The sequence below is a fragment of the Eucyclogobius newberryi genome, unplaced genomic scaffold, assembly GCF_026437365.1.
Source record: "Eucyclogobius newberryi isolate DKJ021-1_F unplaced genomic scaffold, fEucNew1.0.hap1 SCAF_1, whole genome shotgun sequence".
Lineage (NCBI taxonomy): Eukaryota > Metazoa > Chordata > Actinopteri > Gobiiformes > Gobiidae > Eucyclogobius > Eucyclogobius newberryi.
In genome coordinates, this window is record NW_027315723.1 from 40,324,298 (window position 1) to 40,343,272 (window position 18,975).

Genomic DNA, 18,975 nt, shown 5'->3' on the forward strand with positions numbered 1-18,975 from the left:
ACAGTTAGACCAGAGGGGACTAGAGCCTGGCTCCAGTGTCAGGTCTCCACCACGCTTCACACGTTGATACACCCAGACAGTTCATTAAAGCATGCACACAAGAGGCCTTTTGTACTGGACATGTATTCAGATATGTTGTGCAAGCAAGATGAGAGAAATCTAGTACAGACATGGCGAGAACATGCAAATTCCACATAGAAAGGGCTGTCTGACTCCCAGGAATCAGATCTACGACCATCTAACTGAGAGGCAAAAGTACAACTGCACTAACACCAGTTACTGTGTACGTTTTCTGGGATTTATAGTATCACCCAACGGTACTGTAAAAATCATGATCGGAGTAATCCATGCCTGGTTTATCATATCAAGTATTGGATCATTTTGTCCTTTTGACAAAATACTACAGAGACGGCTGCAATTGTTTTTCTATGATACTACTTTATCAATGTAAAACAAGATATATTATGCTTTTTCCACTATGTAGTTATAATCCAAGAAAGATGTTGATCATGATTTTGTAATATAAAATCTAATATAGACTTAAAACTCAATAAAAGCCTTATTACACCATCACCATAAACGTCCTAAACGTGTGATCAATACTTGCTCAAATGAGTATCTAGTTTTGATACTAGTTTTACGATCAATTAGTATCTAATTTCAATACTTTTGACAACCCTAGTACCAAAATGGCTAAAAGACGCTGCAGAATCCTACGTGTAACTAAGTTTGATGCAGTGGGTATTAGGGTCGAGGGAGGTGGGAATTTAGGTCCTAGGTGTCCTCCACTCTGCCCCATTCAATAAAGAGGGTGCAGAGTAGACAGTAGTGTGGAGCTGCAGGTGTAGCAGCTGGTGAATATTGGCTGTGGTCTCAAATCAAACAATAGAGAGAGCCCCTTCACCTCTTCACCTTCCTCTGGCCGTTCCCGGACAGTAATTAATGCTAAAGAGCACAGGCCTCCAGGCTTTATGTCGGCACTCACCAGAGAACGAGCAGGACAGGATTAAATATTTAAAACAAACTTAATGCACTGACAGGTGTAAGGGGCACTCATTTAACACGTTTACAAGACACTATAGGGCAATGTTAAATGTACTTAGAATATACAGCAGTGTTTTATTGTATTTTTGTGCAGCGCCTGGTGTATTATTTACCTAAGGATCTATTTGTTACGCGATATAGTTGTCATGAACACCATAGAGATGAGGTATGATGTAATCAGGTGATACTGTGCTTTTGTTGAGAAATTCATTTTAATGCCTTTATTCATATGTAATATATAATACAAATGTATATTTAATTGGATTGCGTTTCACTGCTATTGCTTTTGAAATTATGTAATTGTAAAAATTATAGAGGAAATATACTATATTATATGCAAAGAAATACTTTTGTTGTGAAAGTTTCCTTAATTAAACAACTGCACTTGAGCAAATAATACAAAACCATACCTTTAATAAATATCCTGTATGTATGAATTATTCTGTACACTCTTGAGCATATTGTGTATTGTACAACACACAAAAGCAAACAACCAAACAGTATAAATTAAATAATAGTCATAACCCTCACCTCTGAATGTGACTTTGGCAATGCGGTCGCTCTTCCCCTTCAGGTGCGCCACAGTCTTCAGGTGAACCATTAGAGACATCATGGGTCCGGCCGTTCCACCAGCGGAGCACAAGTACTCCACCCCAAACTAAACTTGAACGGGATGAAGAAAAATCTCAAAGGCAAAAAGAACAAAAAATGACTCCTTACATTTAGATCCAATGAATAAAGCCTGTGTAATCCATATTGGCCGCGTAAAGAAGGCTTGTGAGTAGAAAGTCAGTCACATAAAAACATTTCCCCCGTTGTGTTGGCTGCTCTGGAGGATGCAGCGCTGCTTTGTCGCGCATCTCTGCTGTGCACTGCTTTTACTCCTCTCACTGTGCAGGAGGAGGGGGAGGGGCCACAGAGGATCCCATTGAAAAATACAACATCCAGTGATGCACAGAGAATTAGGGCAATGGAAAGATGGTGTCCGACGATACTACTACAACCCTGAAGATCTATTTGGCGCAATTGAGAATCACAACACTATGTTTGAATAAAGCATGTCATTAAGCATAAGAATATCATGTTTTAAAACAAAATGTGCTTTTCAACACAGTCAAAAGTGATCACCAGCCAATGTACTCTGTGTCAGTTCTGTCTGAATAATGTCAAAAAGGGAATCAGCTGTAAAATCAAACCACTGCACTTTAGAGTGAACAATGTGTAATAGTCATAACTGTGTGCGCCATTAAAATCACACAAAAAAAAGTTTTAGTTCTGAAATACAGTGCACTGTGGACTCTTGTTTCACTTGGACTTCTTTGCACATTTGAATGCAAAAAGTAAAGGGATTAAACTTGGTGGAGGGGCAGGTCCTGCTCTGTGGGGCAGGATGCAGTTGCCAGGCAACTCTAGTGTAGGTTGTTCTGATGCAGAGCAGAAGAACAGTGTTTCTGGGCTGTTCCCTCTGGTCTTTACTGTTTCATGACTTCATCCTCAGCTGGAATGGTGTGTGTGTGTGTGTGTATGTGTGTGTGTGTTTGTGTGTGCGTGTGTGTGTGTGTGCGGGCGTGTGTTTGTGTGCGGGCGTGTGTATGTGTGTGTGTGTGTGTTTGTGTGTGCGTGTGTGTGTGTGCGGGCGTGTGTGTGTGTGTGTGTGTGTGTGTGTGCGGGCGTGTGTTTGTGTGCGTGTGTATGTGTGAGTGTGTGTGTGTGTGTGTGTGTGCGGGCGTGTGTTTGTGTGCGGGCGTGTGTTTGAGTGCGTGTGTATGTGTGAGTGTGTGAGTGTGTGTGTTTGTGTGCGGGCGTGTGTATGTGTGTGTGTGTGTGTGTGTGAGTGTGAGTGTGAGTGTGTGTGTGTGTGTTTGTGTGCGGGCGTGTGTTTGTGTGCGTGTGTATGTGTGAGTGAGTGTGTGTGTGTGTGTTTGTGTGCGGGCGTGTGTTTGTGTGCGTGTGTATGTGTGTGAGTGTGAGTGTGAGTGTGAGTGTGTGTGTGTGTGTGTGTGTGTGTTCACTTTGATCACACAATATAAGGCAGCATGTTCTCTGCACATGGGGCTCATTGTCAGGGGTTATAGTCTTTTTTTATTTGTGCAATATAAAATCACAGCGCTGAACAAAGGCAGGTCCAATAGTTTTTTTCATGGCAGACCCAGAGCAGCCGGTGGTAAGCGCAGAGAACATCTCTGACAGCGATATTCAGAGCAGATTCAGATAATTATAACATCAATTATGTCATTTATAATTACTATGAACTCAGTCACTGTCTCTAAAGTGCACAGATCTACATAAGTAAAGAATAAAAATGTATATCTAGCTATGCCTTTTACACTGCCCTGTTTCCTTACAAACCGATAAAAAAACATTTAGTTATGGCCTGAAGCTAATGCTGCACTTTAAGTGTTTAAATACATCTTTATGTCTTTCCTGAAGTCGGGAGGTCAAATCAATTATAAATAACAGCCTGTGCTAGAGAAGACGACAATATATTTTCTACAGATCTAATTATTAGACATTTTACTGTTAGATCAATACAACACAAAATGACTTAAGATTTGCCTGTTTGAATATGTCTCTGCTCTTGAATGGGGCCTGGACATAACACTCACTGCAGATTCAGGTGAATGATTCAACACATAATTCTAAATAAAAGATTCTCACTGTAACATACATGTACAACACTTTTACCAAGAAATCCTACTCATCGGTTACATCATCCTCTAAAAATGTCTAACACTATTCTATTATATTTGTATTTTGAGATTATTTAATATAAAAATGTGCTACTAAGGCTAAAATAGACTTAGTGCAGTCGGATGAAGCCCTTTGTGTTATTGCAATAATGTTTATCTACTGAATCATGCATATCCTGGGAGTTACACTCCTCTAGGCCTGTGTTTACTAAGAGAAGACATTTTGTACTGAACCAACTAGGCTCCACTCCACCAAGGGACTGAACCTCAAGTTAATATGACTACAGTTACCCTGAGTGTGAAGCAGAAATGCGGGGGTCTCATGAGCAGATTTCACAAGAGGGAAAAATATATCCCTATGGAAACTGTGAGCATTTATTATGTATATGGTTTATCAGTCCTGAAAGATGCAATTGTATGGCTCCTAGTAACATCAGAAAACATGAAAATGTTATCAGTGTTCAAAACGGATTAGAATATGGACACAAGTTGAAATTAATATACATTTATACAGTACAGATCTTGATTTTGGCCAACAGAGGGAGGTATTGGTTTGTATAAAGACTTTGTATGGGGGGCTGAGTATTGAAATCATATAAAAATTGAGGTTACTGAATAATTGAGGTTACTTACTTACTTAATGATTCTAAACAATTCTATAGTGCAATATATTATATAATTAATGCATGTTTAAAACAACATGTTTGGAATAAGGTTTCCATTACACTTTTGTTATTTATCGAGGTCAAATACCTTCAGCATTATGGGCAAAATACCCATAGTTAAAAAAATGCAACGTGTTTTATAATTCAATGAACAGTCCATCATCAGAATAACTTACCTCATTGTAAACCTGTGGCTGATAGCGCCCTCTTGTGGTCACATGACACCCTGCAGCAGTAGAAAGGACTGTCATGGAAACACCAGACCAAGTAAACAGCAATGGCGAGCTTTTCCTGTCTTTGCAAGTTTAGTTAGAATAAAAAATAAAAAAGTGGCACAGGTTTATGCAAATTTCTTAGTTGATTGTAATTTTAATTGCAAACATTATTTTGTATCATTAAGATATTCAAATTAGGTGTAACTGTTAACTGGAATCGATTTGATAGATTTAATGTTCTGTTTGGCTATGCTAACTGTGCTAGTCAACATGCTAGCAGTTCTAACTCACTTTTAGCTCAGGACTCACCCTGGCAAGCATTTAAACGTTTTTTTTTTTTTATAGCCAACCAATTAATATTTTCACTTGCCACAATTTAGAAGTCTGTAGTTTTTGTAAATTATGTTTACGGGAGTTTGTCGAATATGCTAAATGTTAGGTAGACTGACGACAGATACATACTGAACGGGTTGGAAAAAAATAAATAATGCACACTGGGAAAAAAGCCCCAGAATTCCATGGCATTTTAGTTAAATAAAAATGTACTAACCAGAAGTAAGCCAGAATATATCATTAACATGTTTCATACATTTAGAAGCATTTAGACCGCGTAACAACAACAACACAAGTGCGGTCGCGTCTCCCCGCTGCTCCCGCTGCTTCCGCCCGGACCCGCGCGTGCCGCTGCTGCTCCGCGTCTCCCGCCCGCCCCCCGCGCGAGCCTCCCTCCTCCCGCCTCTCTCTGCGTCCTCGTGCCCCTCTGCAGTCGCGCGCCACACTCACTATGGCTGTGGGCGCGTGCGGGACGCTTTTGGCGCTCTGCGTGACGCTCTGCACACCTGGATTCGGCTTCTCAGGTAAAGTCTCTCTTTTTGACTTATACGCGTCTGTTGTCAGGAGCAGGTGCATAACTTTATCATAATGTACGGCTCGAAACAGCATCCAGCAGACTGTGTTCACTCCAGGCTGCGTTTGAAGTCAGAACCTTGTAGATATTGAAGTGTTCTAAACTAATCTAAAGTGAGCTGGAGGTTGCTAATGCTAATAAATGAGACAGTGGTAGCATAATTATAACGTTATTAAGGGCGTTTTAAAAAAAAGCATGGAAAATATGTTTTCTCTAATGCTCTAATATGTCTTTTACGGGCTTTATATCCCAATTTAATGATTATTTTTGTAAAACTATAACTCATTTTGCACTTCTAGCCTTTTTATTTTACTATTAAACCCTGGAAAAATAGATTCCAGATTGTGCTTGTTCTGCATGAGCATCGGTTTGGTCGGTTTGGCACAATGTTGTTGCAGAAAAGCTTATTGTGTTTCCACATTTGGAGATTAAGTGAGGGTTAAAACTATTTTGGATCATATAATAAGGATTAATTCAGGCTGGTAAGGACAGGCATTGCAGAAGTACGCCTGACAAAAAGGCTTTCTTCACTGTCAGCCTTTTCATTTGCAACTTCATTTTTCCATCTTTGGCGAGGCCCGAGTTGGACTTTTGGTTGCACGTAATTGAATCTAGGGCTGTGCAATTTTAAAAGATTTCATCAAGATTTAGATTCAGTCATTGCCAATCATCAACGGTGAGCTTTTATTGAAGAGGTCTGTGGGTCATGGGATGTGGAGCAACTTTGATGGAAATTAATATTCAAGTCTGTCTTTTAATGTTCAGAAAATGTATACTGAAAGCCGTGTTTATTAGTTTATAGCCAGATTCGGGAAAATAACATCTGAAATTGTGATCTATCGATATGTGGTGAAAAATTGTGATGATATTTCTTGTCCTCTTGCCCAGCACTGACTGAATCCTTCTCCCATTCTTGCCTTTCACTTTAATGATCTCACGGTTTATTTTCCTTCATGAATTCCTGCTGGTGAGCTTTGTCCAAACGGATGTACCTTCAAGTTCATGTCAATGTGAGCAGTTGCTTGTATCCGAGAAACGGCCCCTTGCGCGTTTCTGTCCAGTTGTGTCCACTTTCACAGATGACGGTTCAGATTATGGCGAGAAAGATCAAGACTGGCTAAAAATATGGCAATTCAACAAGAATGATAAAAGACCAACGTGTAAAAGCTAAATTAGAAAATCCAAAATGAAGCAAGCAAGTCCCAGTTCACATGTGTTCTAGTCGTAATTACCACTTTAGTCTTGTCATTTATTGTCCTGGGTTGTTCCTTGAAGACTCAAATTCATTATATTACATCATAGACTTTGGCGAGTTACTTTTTAGTGGCAAATACAGCTGCACTACACCATTACCTCATCCGAGCGCGCTGACCAACAGGATGGACGGATATTGTGCTGAGGAACCTCACAATCAAAGCTATTAACTTGGATGTGATGGAAGAATATGGTAGCCCGTGGTTCTGGCTGACATTCTCTCCTGGGATTGACAGTTTCATAGGTTCATTGTTAAGAAATGTATAACGCAGTGCGAGTCGTAAAGCATTAGTTGACTGATCTGGGAGGACGAGTGGAGCACACATGGTTTTGAGGTTTGCTGTTTTGCAGGATCCATTGTGAATATAGAGGCGAACATCCCACTTCCCCGAGACAGTAAACTATCCGGAATATTCAGAGCCATAAAGCTGGGGGAGGGGGACGAGTCCAGGGTCCTGCAGCCAAACGTGTCTGCAGCAGATCTCACTCAGCTCGCAGAGGGTGGGCCCCGTGCACCTCCAGCCACACGGGGTTCATGTGTGTCGTTATTGGCTAACACTGCTCGTTTGGGTTTGTTTAGTCCTTGCGCCCCTCTGGTTTAGTTTGGTGTGCTTTATCCCATTCTTATTCATAAAAAAATGATGATCACAACAATCACATTTAAACATTAGTCTTGAAAACCACTTGTTATAACACAGGTGGGCGTGTTTTATTCTTTCACTACTACAGTATAATTCGGTTAATTGATAAACAGAATTAATCAGGTCTCAATATAACCGTAAGAACTAAAAAAAATAAGCCAGCATGTGTTTTCTGCAGTCCAAATATGCATCTACTGGTAAATACAACTTGTCACTTTAACTTTATTTTGTCATTCAGAAAGTTCAGTTACATTAAGCTGGTCACATACTCGAGGCGTAGTAAAGTGTTGTTTGGTCATGATCTGAGTCGTGGTGAATAATGGTTAAATTGTGGTGTTTTTTTGGTCTCTGTGCGGTAAAAACAACATTTGACATTTGGTGACATCTCTATTCACGGCTAGAATTGTTATTTGGCCACTGGGGCTGATGTGAAGCTTATATTCAGTCATGAGAAGATGTTCCTCACAAACGACTGACCTGCTTTGATGTTTTAGCCCAATGTCGTCCTGACATGCTTTTGCTCATAACCTAGCCTGATTTTCTCCTGGTCTCGTAGTCCATGTTTAGTCCTGAGTTTGGCCCCAGTTGAGTCTAAATGTTTAAAGGTGGTATGGACGATTTTTTTCAGCAAATTTTTTGTCATATTTCCTCGTGGCGTGGATAAATCATTAGTCCTGCCACGTATCAATCATAAAACGCACCTATCGCTCACCTGCAGCCGCGTCAGGCTCGTCCCCACGTTTCCGCGTGCCTAAGCGCATGGATCTATCATAATATAGTTCCTTCAGTGTACGGGGCAAAATGAAGACGGAGAAAGACAGTTCGAGCTGATGCAGAAGTGGACAGAAATCTACGGGAGACGAGCGATGCGATGTGATCCGTTGCGCTAATAAACAAACGCACGTGTGTGTTGTATCGGTCCGCACGGGGGAGTGCGCATGCGCACTTCCACCTGCGTTCTCAAATCGCCAAAAAAATCATCCATACCGCCTTTAAGTATGAATGCACACTCTACAGCTCAAGTCTTCCAAAGCATTTTTATGCAAGTAAATTATCATTTGACTCACAACACTGCATTCAAATTGTGCCAATAAATTCAATTCCAAGTTTGAGTAGTTGTTGGAAGGTACTTTTCATCACACGTGGGCCGGATTTTTTCATTTTCATTTTATGTATATTAACCTCATCCTCTGAGCAGGAGCACCTTAAAGATCAGTTTATTTTTGACGTGTCCACGAGGTCAACGATGGTTGATTTTTGCTGACGCCCCCTCATGCAGCCTCCGCACCGACCCGATTTTTGTGCGGAAATGAGCGGGATTTTCAAGCAGCTGGCTCAGATTTCTACTGTCGGCAGTCGCACATCCCGCACAGACTGTTAATACTTCCAACGTTGTCGCCGCTGCCCTCCGCACATTGCATTTCAATGTGAAATTTACTTGCGCGACGTGTAAACCAATCTTAATGCTTTCCCTGTGTGTTTTGTCTGACAGTAGTTATTGTGGACATGTGTAAATCCTTCCCATTACCTCGCTGCGTGTCTCTGTCATCAGCCTGTCAGTCCCCACACAGGGCTGCTGTCTGGACCAGGGAGCCGTGAGAGAAAGTGTCTTTTTGAGTTCCTCTGAGCAGCCACTGGAAGGTGTGAGAGAGAGGGGAAAGAGGAGATCATGTCTTTGCAGGCCAGAGGAATTTAATTTCTCTGCTCCACATTTAGTTTCATGCTCAGCGCTCACTGAAATGTTCAAACTTATAGGAATAACGGATTGAGACAGTCATTTTTGGGTTTTATTACCGGGGAGCTGACCCCTGCGGGATGTTTGAAGAGACGCCAGCTACTTTTACTGCTGGTTTGGCCTTCTTAGTGTTGCCAAAAGTGTTGTAATGGAAGATTTATAGTTCTTGGATACAGTTAAATTTTTTTATCCTGTTGTGTTCAGATGCATCGAGCTCTAAACTGTCGGCATTATTCAATTACCGTTTTTTCCGGACTATAAGTAGCACCTTTTTTCATAGTTTTGCGTGGGGTGCGACTTATACTTATATTTATACTTACATACATACATACATGTACTTATAATTATACTCCGGAGCGACTTATATGTGATATTATTTGTTATTTTCACACTTTCATCCTCTAGTGCAACTTATATATGTTTTTTTTTCTTCTCTTTTATGCATTTATGCATTTTTTGGCTGGTGCTGGACTTATACTCCGGTGCCACTTATAGTCCGGAAAATACGGGTAATTTATTCTGAAGTATTTGTGAATATTTGTATGTGTGGGGAAAAGATTCAAGCCAGTTTATTCCAGTCAAGGCTTTTTTTTATTTTAACATTTGTTTCGTGCTTAAAGCTTTTCAAATTTGCCCTTCACTTTCTTAACTGAACGCTTATTAACATTAGAGCTGCTCGATTAATCGCAATTGGAACATTTCCTGCGGTTGTTTGAGTTCGATTATGTCCCCCGCGCACAACTAAATATCCCGTCTCATAGTTTCTTGTCAGAGCTGCCATCACTGACGCAAACCCTGTGGTCATGTCGTCACTCGCCTCAGGGTAAACAAGAGCGCACCTGCCCCGCTACATCCACACACACCGCTGTAAAGTGTTGTAAAGCGCTATAAAGTGCAGTAAAGTGAATCCGCCTGCTGTCAGTCTCTCACACAGGAGTACAGGGCCACCGATGGAGAAAGGCCCAGTATTTTCTTTACTCCTACTTTGCTCTTGACACCTCATTATGTACATTTTACATGTGCGCATGAAGTAACTCACCTTAACCTGTCACTTTCTATAAAAACACTGGGCATTCGTCACCTAATTATTCACTGTATACTTTACATAGGTGTTACGTACTTGTTCCATGGAAAATTACTAATGTGCTGCTGATGTGATATGAGCAGAAGTTAGTTAAAGACTCCATCTGTTTTTACAGTTTATTTTGCAATAATTGGAGTTTGAGTAATCCACCATATTTAAAAGGTTTAGATGTATGTATATCTTTGTGCACATAGGAAAATCTCTCTTTTACCAGCTCGTTATTTGTTATACTTGACATACAGTTAATTCTAACAATGTATTGAACCTTCAAATTTCAAGTTTATCCAAGTCTTTCCAAGAGTCACGTTACTGTTGGGAAAACATTTTGCGTCAAAATGTAAAGGTAATAAAGCCTGAAACCAATGCAAGTGCAAACCTGACGACCTGTAATTCTAAAAATGTGCTCCTAAAGGATGGTTAAGTGTGTGTGTGTGTGTGTGTGTGTGTGTGTGTTTGAGCGTGCGTGTACGTGTGTGTGTTTGTGTGTGTGTGTGTCTGTGTCTGTGTACGTGTGCGTGCGTGTGTGTGTTTGAGCGTGTGTGTGTGTTTGAGCGTGCGTATGTGTGTGTGGGTGTGTGTGCGTTTGTGTGTGTGAGCGCGTGTGTGTGTATGTTTGTGTGTATGTGTGTACGTGTGCGTGCGTGTGTGTGTTTGAGCGTGACCTCTTAAATGCAGCTCTTACACCTCCTGTAAAATAACCTGTCCACAGTGAGTGAGTGAGTGACTGGTGTGAGACTTTATGGTGGACATGATCATAAGTTTACTCAGGGTTAACCACCTGCACTTTCACTAATGGGCTTTATTTGGACTTTTCAACTCACATTCTTCGAGGTCTAAAGGCCAAGTCATGTGAACTTAACAAAACAGCTGTTATTATTTACAATGTTGCACAAGAGCATATAAGAAGGACTGGGACTGGGGAACCGTATTATCTGATTGTGATTAATAGTCTTAGTCAGTAAATATAAAGATCATCATTTTGTTTTTTGTCACAGCCCATATTTGATGAATCACACCCCAAATGGGAGACATGAATCAATAAATATGTATGTTTCTCAAAAATATTGCAATATTGGCTAAAGTACTGTAAGAAACTAAATAAATCACAGTAAGACTTTTTTACTTTAAATTATAGTGCAAAAAAGTCAGTCCTTATCAAGTCCTAATTTAGCTTTGGACTAAGGCATGTTATGTTGAACTGAAAGTATTCGTACCCCTGGAACTTTTAATTGCTTATTTGACATATTATTACAGCTTTGTTTTGTTGTTTTTGTATATGATTCTCTATGTGTAAGGATCGGCTCATGTTATCTTGCATTTGTCATCTATTAATAAATCCTGTCTGATCATTGTGGTTTAAATTTAGTAGTATTTGTTGATGTGTATACACAATAATCCACATTAAGAATAGAAATGGACGACAGGAGCAGAGGACAGGAGAAAAGGACTGGAGGAGATGACAGGAGCAGAGAACAGGTGGAGAGGACAGGAAAAGAGGACAGGAGCAGAGGACAGGAGCAGATGACAGGAGAAGAGAACAGGAGCAGAGGACAGGAGAAGAGGACAGGAGCAGATGACAGGAGAAGAGGACAGGAGCAGAGGACAGGAGAAGAGGACAGGAGCAGAGGACAGGAGCAGAGGACAGGAGCAGAGGACAGGAGGAGAGGACAGGAGGAGAGGACAGGAGCAGAGGACAGGGGCAGAGGACAGGAGCAGAGGACAGGAGGAGAGGACAGGAGCAGACGACAGGAGCAGAGGACAGGGGCAGAGGACAGGAGCAGACGACAGGAGCAGAGGACAGGGGCAGACGACAGGAGCAGACGACAGGGGCAGAGGACAGGAGCAGACGACAGGAGCAGAGGACGGGGCGGAGGACAGGAGCAGAGGACAGGAGCAGAGGACGGGCAGAGGACAGGAGCAGACGACAGGGGCAGAGGACAGGAGCAGACGACAGGAGCAGAGGACAGGGGCGGAGGACAGGAGCAGAGGACAGGAGCAGAGGACAGGAGCAGAGGACAGGGGCAGAGGACAGGAGCAGAGGACAGGGGCAGAGGACAGGAGCAGAGGACAGGAGCAGAGGACAGGGGCAGAGGACAGGAGCAGAGGACAGGAGGAGAGGACAGGAGGAGAGGACAGGAGAGAGGACAGGAGAGAGGACAGGAGCAGAGGACAGGAGCAGAGGACAGGAGCAGAGGACAGGAGCAGAGGACAGGAGCAGAGGACAGGGGCAGAGGACAGGAGCAGAGGACAGGAGCAGAGGACAGGAGGAGGCTGGTGGTGACCTGGTCAGGGTGAAGTTGAGGTCACATGTGCTCTGTCCAGGGAGGGATCTTGTAAAGGGGAAGCTGCAGGTGGAGAGGCGCTTTACAAGAGACCTTTGACCCTGCATCACCTTAAGGCATCTGTGTGTGCGTGTGGCTCCGGACTGACGTTTAAAAAATACAATTCATCAATTATTTATCAGATTTTATATGAAAAAATCAAGCAGAACAAAACCAGGGAGTGAAAACACTAAATCAAAAGGAATATTTCATACTTCATACATATTTTATTGAGACGTCCTGTTCATGTTTGGGCCTGATGGTGTTTTTGAGTGTAAATTGATAAAATTCTCAGTCAACTTTGTGGCTCCTGTCCTCTCTCCTGTCCTCTCCTCCTGTCCTCTCCTCCTGTCCTCTCTCCTGTCCTCTCCTCCTGTCCTCTCCTCCTGTCCTCTCTCCTGTCCTCTTCTCCTGTCCTCTCCTCCTGTCCTCTCCTCCTGTCCTCTCCTCCTGTCCTCTCTCCTGTCCTCTCCTCCTGTCCTCTCCTCCTGTCCTCTCCTCCTGTCCTCTCTCCTGTCCTCTTCTCCTGTCCTCTCCTCCTGTCCTCTCCTCCTGTCCTCTCCTCCTGTCCTCTCCTCCTGTCCTCTCTCCTGTCCTCTCCTCCTGTCCTCTGCTCCTGTCCTCTCCTCCTGTCCTCTCCTCCTGTCCTCTCCTCCTGTCCTCTTCTCCTGTCCTCTCCTCCTGTCCTCTCCTCCTGTCCTCTTCTCCTGTCCTCTCCTCCTGTCCTCTCCTCCTGTCCTCACCTCCTAAACACTATAGCACTTGTCCATTTCAATTTGGTTTCAATAGTTCAGTGTTTCATTTGATATCCGATTCGGCAACCCTAATTTATTGCTTTTTCTTCATGTTTGAAAGTTAAATTTATGGCATGGATGGGATGCCAGCCTCTGTATTTTTACTCACATTCCTCAAATAATCAATATTGTCCACAGTCCAACTTGACTGTCCCTCTCGTCTCTTCATACTTTCATCACCACAATTACCACTATAAAATAGGCCTAATTATTTGTTATAATATATCAAAATAACATCTACATTACAGTACATTACTGTCTCTGTGACAGAGACATTAAAGGATGTTTTAGCCCTCTGTTTCCAATAGAACAGCCACAATGAGCTACGGTATGAAAGGCGATAGAATCCATTGGTGTACTTTTATGAATGAACAACATCAATCCACATCAACAGGTAGAACATCTTTATATTTTAATCTTTAATAATGAGCCTCCATTGATACAAATTCTAAACATCCATCCATCTTCTTCTGCTTATCCGGGCCCGGGTCTAAACAATACATTTGATTTGATTTTAGTGTTTTAGTTTTACTCAGAATTTAGTGATGGATAACCAGTAGTGGCCAGTGGAGGATGAAAGATCATTTAAAACACATCATTTAAACACATTTACAATACTCACTGCTCAAATATACTTCACAAATATGTATTTGAATCCTCCTGACTCAACATGTCTGTCTGTAGTTAGAATATAATCCAGCGTGTTGCCAGGAGCAGTGTGTGGCGCTCTCTCCATGACGACAGTCTTTCCTCTCCACACTCTTTTGTAGCAGTTTGATCTGCGCTGATGTTGATTTAACTCTTGAGTTTGTAGGTGAGTTAAGAGCATTTAAATCAGGCAGAGCTGCTCTACAAATGAGGGAATTCATCTGTCTGTCAATTCTTATGCTTGTATTTTAGAGAGTTTAAGTTCCATAACAATGTACACCATGGCCAGGTGGAATATTTTCTACTAGCTATTGATTTCTCTGATTAATTTTTAAGGTCCCCTATGTTTTAGAGCCTTCACACGGTGTTCAGATCCAAACACACATACACACATCCCTCACATATTCTTCACATTAATGACTTCAATTCAGATCTGGGTCTAGTTCACACTTTATTGAAGCGGTAGATGGAATAAGGGTCCAAACGCTCGTGTAACACCTTCTATAGGATGTGCTGTGGCTTCTCGAGCTGTTCTTGGAGAGCAGCAGTACATACGCTTTGTTGTGGAGGATTTGGGTTAATCGAAATAGTGTGTGTTTGTCAGATCGATGTTTCCACAGAGTCCAGATCTCAGTCAGGCACAGCTCTACGTCACACCAGGATGAGCGTGAGTGGAAACAGGAGGCCACTGACTGAAGTGCGGCCAGGCTGGTGTCAATGGAGCTAAACTAAAGAAACACATTATGTTGAGCTGATCTCGACATATAATGTGTGAGCAACAAGCGGGAACGTTATAGAGGAACAAAGACAGGGTTTTGGGAAAGGGTTGAAGATAGAGGTCAGTCGATAATGGTATTGTTGGGGCAGTGAAATGCAGTTTACTTGTAATTGCAGTAGGACGGAACTATTCTGAAAAACAAAAATTGGGATAAAGTTTGAGATTCACTTTCATTAAAATCAAGGATCCGGATTCAGATGGTACTTTTGCAACATGTCCCTAAACTACTGAACTTCAAGAATATTTTTTAGCTGCGGTCAAAAAGTTTAATCGCCATGGAAGCAGGATGAATATAATCTGAACCTGTGAGATTTGGCCAACTTGAAATCGTGATTAAAATTGCAGTCTTAATCTACACTGGTGATTGCCACAGTGTTTTCCTCAAGAAATAATCTGATCTTTCAGCACATACTGAACCGTTTTAGGAGCTGTGTTCTTTGTTTAAGTGATTGTTGAGATACCAAACTTTCAACATCCAACCAGATCCCCATTTATTTATGTGACCTTAAGATTAGTTTGCATTTTTGAACTGCCGCTGCTCATGTAACTTTATATTTTGCCAAGTGTAATAATAAAACAGTGTATTTGCCCTGAAATGGAAACCTAAGGGTGTGAACAGCAGTCTATGTGCAAAACCATCAGTTAGTTAGACTTCTATAAAATGAACAATTGTAATAAAAGTCTGGATTGGATTACCAAGGGCAGTACAATACATGCACATCCCTAACAAAGGCTCTTAGAATGAATTTAATGGATCAATTATACGGTAGATAGATTATTATATCTGTATCTACCTCTGTATCTACCTGCGTTGCACCAATGAAATTTCCCCATGTGGGACAATAAAGGAATATCTTATCTTATCTTATCTTATTATTAGTGGTTGTTGGAGCTGGTGACCCAACAGTAATTAAAACACTGTAAACAAGGAAAGGAAGACAAGACAGATTAATATATTTTACTCGCGAGGAGAACGGTCAAGGATAAACGACTCAGTCACAATAAGCGACCAGGGTCAGATCCCTGCTCGTTCTGAGCTCCTTTGGCCGTTCTCACCGCATTTATTGAAACTTCTTCACGCCCATAGTTACATAAAACAAGTTGCCCGAGCCTGAGGGGAGGGGGGATAAACGCCAAGGCAACTTGAAACATAAGATAAAAATAAAAGACATCAAACATATAATGAGCAAAAGGGAAAGGGAGCTTCCCTTTTCCCGTTCACTCCTAAAACCGTGATTCCGCTGCAGATGTTCACAGCACTCAGGGCAGGTCGACCTTGAGCGTTACTGGACACATCTCTGTTGCTCAAAAAACACATCATTAAAACAGTTCATTTCACGACACAGTGTAATAAGAGTAAAATAATAGGAGATAATTATATACATTTTTCTAACAGTGGTGTACAGATATGGACATTTTAGACGGATACTGATATTAGGCCCATATTTTCTGTATGTTGTTTGGTTATTTTAAGCACTTTATCTATTTTTGTATATATTTTTATCTCAGAAATATCGCTGCAAACAAATTCACTTAAATACTAACTAAAATAAGGATTAAATGTATGCTAAAATGTAGAAAACCACTTAGAACACGTAATAACACGTTTGATGTTTTATCATTTATTTAGCACTATAGGGTGAAGAATGATCATTGTTTATAAGAGTAAAATGAGTCTTCAGACTTTTCCATTCTTATCAGACAATCAGAGTAAAAGTCTGGCTGAACCTCTCCTGTAACAGCAGCAGCAGCAGCAGCAGCAGCGACAGTCTCTCCTCCTCAGACCGACCATTAAAACCACTCACACTCAAGTTATTTAGAGTTAACATGTCTAAACTGTTTAGGAGGAAGTTTAGGAGGAAAATAATATCTGAAAAAAATAAAATGTTGTTTATCGCGGGTTGTGAGGGAATTCGTTGGATTTATATTTAATGATAAGTTTCCTGTAAAACGTTTCAAAAGTCCGTAACTTTGTAATTTCTGGTTCATTTGACTCAGAATCCGGAGCATAATGTCAGCAAACTGATACTTTTGCAAAATGCTTTTGGCTGATGCCGATATGACTCAATAACGTGAATATTATTAGTCTCGTAAGGCCGTGCGAAGCACGGCTGCGAAGGTGCGCACGTAGTGCGCACAAAATCGAGCGCGAAGTGCTCGCCCACTTCCAAACACTCACTAACGCACTCCTTCACTCACGCACGCCCCGTGCATACTAATTAGTAGTAGGAAAATGGAACATTACTGTTGTAAACGGGCGAAGCCCGTGCAAAAGTGCGCACTAAACGAGCACTTTACATTGTCGTGGTCGTCATCCCCATATAAAGCACTCATTTGCCCTAAGTAGCTCACGAATACGTTCCCCATCTCTTGCATGTTCCGTGCATATAAGCATGTAATGCAAAAATTTAACATTATTACTGTATAGAGGGCCAAAAACACAAAGTGGGTGGAGCCCACTCAAAATTAACGAAAGTACCCGTCAGTAACCAGGGACCCACACCATGAGGTAGGAAAGCGCGAGCGCTTTCCGAAAATGTATAGTTTATGATATTTGAAAAATGGGAAACATTGTTTTCGCATCGGAATATTCTTCTTCTTCTTCTTCTTCTTCTTCTTCTTCTCGGGACCAACCCCCCTATTTTTCACCCAGTGAACATTGACGAAAAGTCACACAAATTTGCACACCTCTAAAAATCGTGCCTCTCTACATTCTGGCTATTTCCCTTTTCTAAAATAAAAAAAATTGGCGCGTCAGCGCCCCCAAATGTACCAAAAATGCATTGAGATATAGGAAATGACCCAAAAAAAATCTGATCGTAGAATCATGAAATTTGGCGCAGAGGTAGATGGTGACAAGAGAAGTAAAAAATATTACTACGGCAACGCCGTCCGCCCAACCAAATGTCGGCCATATTGGTTCAAAAATGGCTAAGCATGACTCGGGAGTTTTTCCACATGTCATACTTTTACGAACTCCTCCCAGGGCGTTGGCTCTAAAAAGCTGAAATTTGGTGAAAATGGTACTGAGGAGTGGGACATATTCAAATTACATTGATAACTGTCACGGTCTCTGAGCGGCGAAGCCGCAAACTTTAGCTAGAATTTCAGAAATCTCCCAAATTTAACATTTCTGCCGTTTGCCCAGATAAAGTCCGAATTGCGTCAAATTAGAATCAGTTTTTAAACTCTGCCCTAAACCTACACAAAGTGAAATAAATTTATTTGGCGCCACAGCGCCCCCTACAGATTTTATATGGAGGTTAAATGTCTAGTTTTGCGAAATTATATGAAATTTGACACACAACTCAATTTTAGCATCCCCATCAAAAAAGTCAAAGACCTTTGACGCACATTTTGCCAAGAATTCAAAATAAAATTGCTTTTTGATGGTAAAACAAAGGGGAGAAGATGTGACAGCGTCACAGATACCGCAGTAGGCGTAATAAAAGGACCATTGCGCGCCCCCTCCTCTTGCGGCATGGCGGCGGCGTGGCAAGGGCCGATCATTGCCGCTTGCGGCTATATTTACTATTATTATTATTATTATAGATAGTTTATTGATATTGTTTACAATTGTATTAAAATATGAACAAGCTTAGAAATGATCAAGGCCCAGGATTCCAGTGATTTAACCTTTAGGCAGACTAAGTTAGAGATTCTAAAGCTTCTAAATTTTTCTATCTTTCCATCGCAGATTGAGAATGACTTTTAGAAGAAAGTCAAAACATCTTGTTTTTCAAAAACAGTGTCCAGATGAATTTTCTGACATCACTGACATCTCTTCTTCTGCTGGGACCTAAACGTATCCATTTAATAAACAACCTCATTCATTTGTGCTAATATAAACCTTTCCTGGTCGTAATGAGGTGAACTGATGGAGGATGTGTTGTTTTGCAGCGGACAAGCCCCAGAAGAAGCAGCCCTCAGTGGAGAAGAGCCTGAGACCTGGGTGGGAGTCGTCCATCCTGCTGGATGGGACCCCAGTGGACCGCTTTGTAGCCAGCTCCAGCTCTAGGCCGGGACGCTCTCACCGCTTCACCAAATGGGACAAGGGCAATAAAGCTAACCTGTTTGAGGATGTGGGTAAGAAAATGTTTTTATTGGGGTTATTAGCAACAAGTCTATATTATAATCCCTCAATCGTCCAGGAGTGATCCATGTTATGGTCTGTTCTAGGCATAGGGCAAAGAGTAATG

General features: G+C 41.6%; 2 protein-coding genes across 2 annotated transcripts in view; one reads left to right on the forward strand and one right to left on the reverse strand.

Moving 5' to 3' along the window:
• Positions 1 to 1,892, reverse strand: part of otofa (otoferlin a) — a 130,800-nt gene extending 128,908 nt beyond the window's left edge. Inside the window, exon 1 of the mRNA XM_072446413.1 lies at positions 1,576 to 1,892. Within this exon, the coding sequence (XP_072302514.1) occupies positions 1,576 to 1,657 (82 nt within the window). The 5' untranslated portion in view covers positions 1,658 to 1,892. The remainder of the gene's footprint in view (positions 1 to 1,575) is intronic.
• A 3,477-nt stretch (positions 1,893 to 5,369) lies between these two features.
• The window catches only part of fndc1 (fibronectin type III domain containing 1), a 74,040-nt gene continuing 60,434 nt past the window's right edge, over positions 5,370 to 18,975 (forward strand). Inside the window, exons 1-2 of the mRNA XM_072446426.1 lie at positions 5,370 to 5,471; positions 18,677 to 18,862. Coding sequence (XP_072302527.1) covers positions 5,399 to 5,471; positions 18,677 to 18,862 — 259 coding nt within the window. The 5' untranslated portion in view covers positions 5,370 to 5,398. The remainder of the gene's footprint in view (positions 5,472 to 18,676; positions 18,863 to 18,975) is intronic.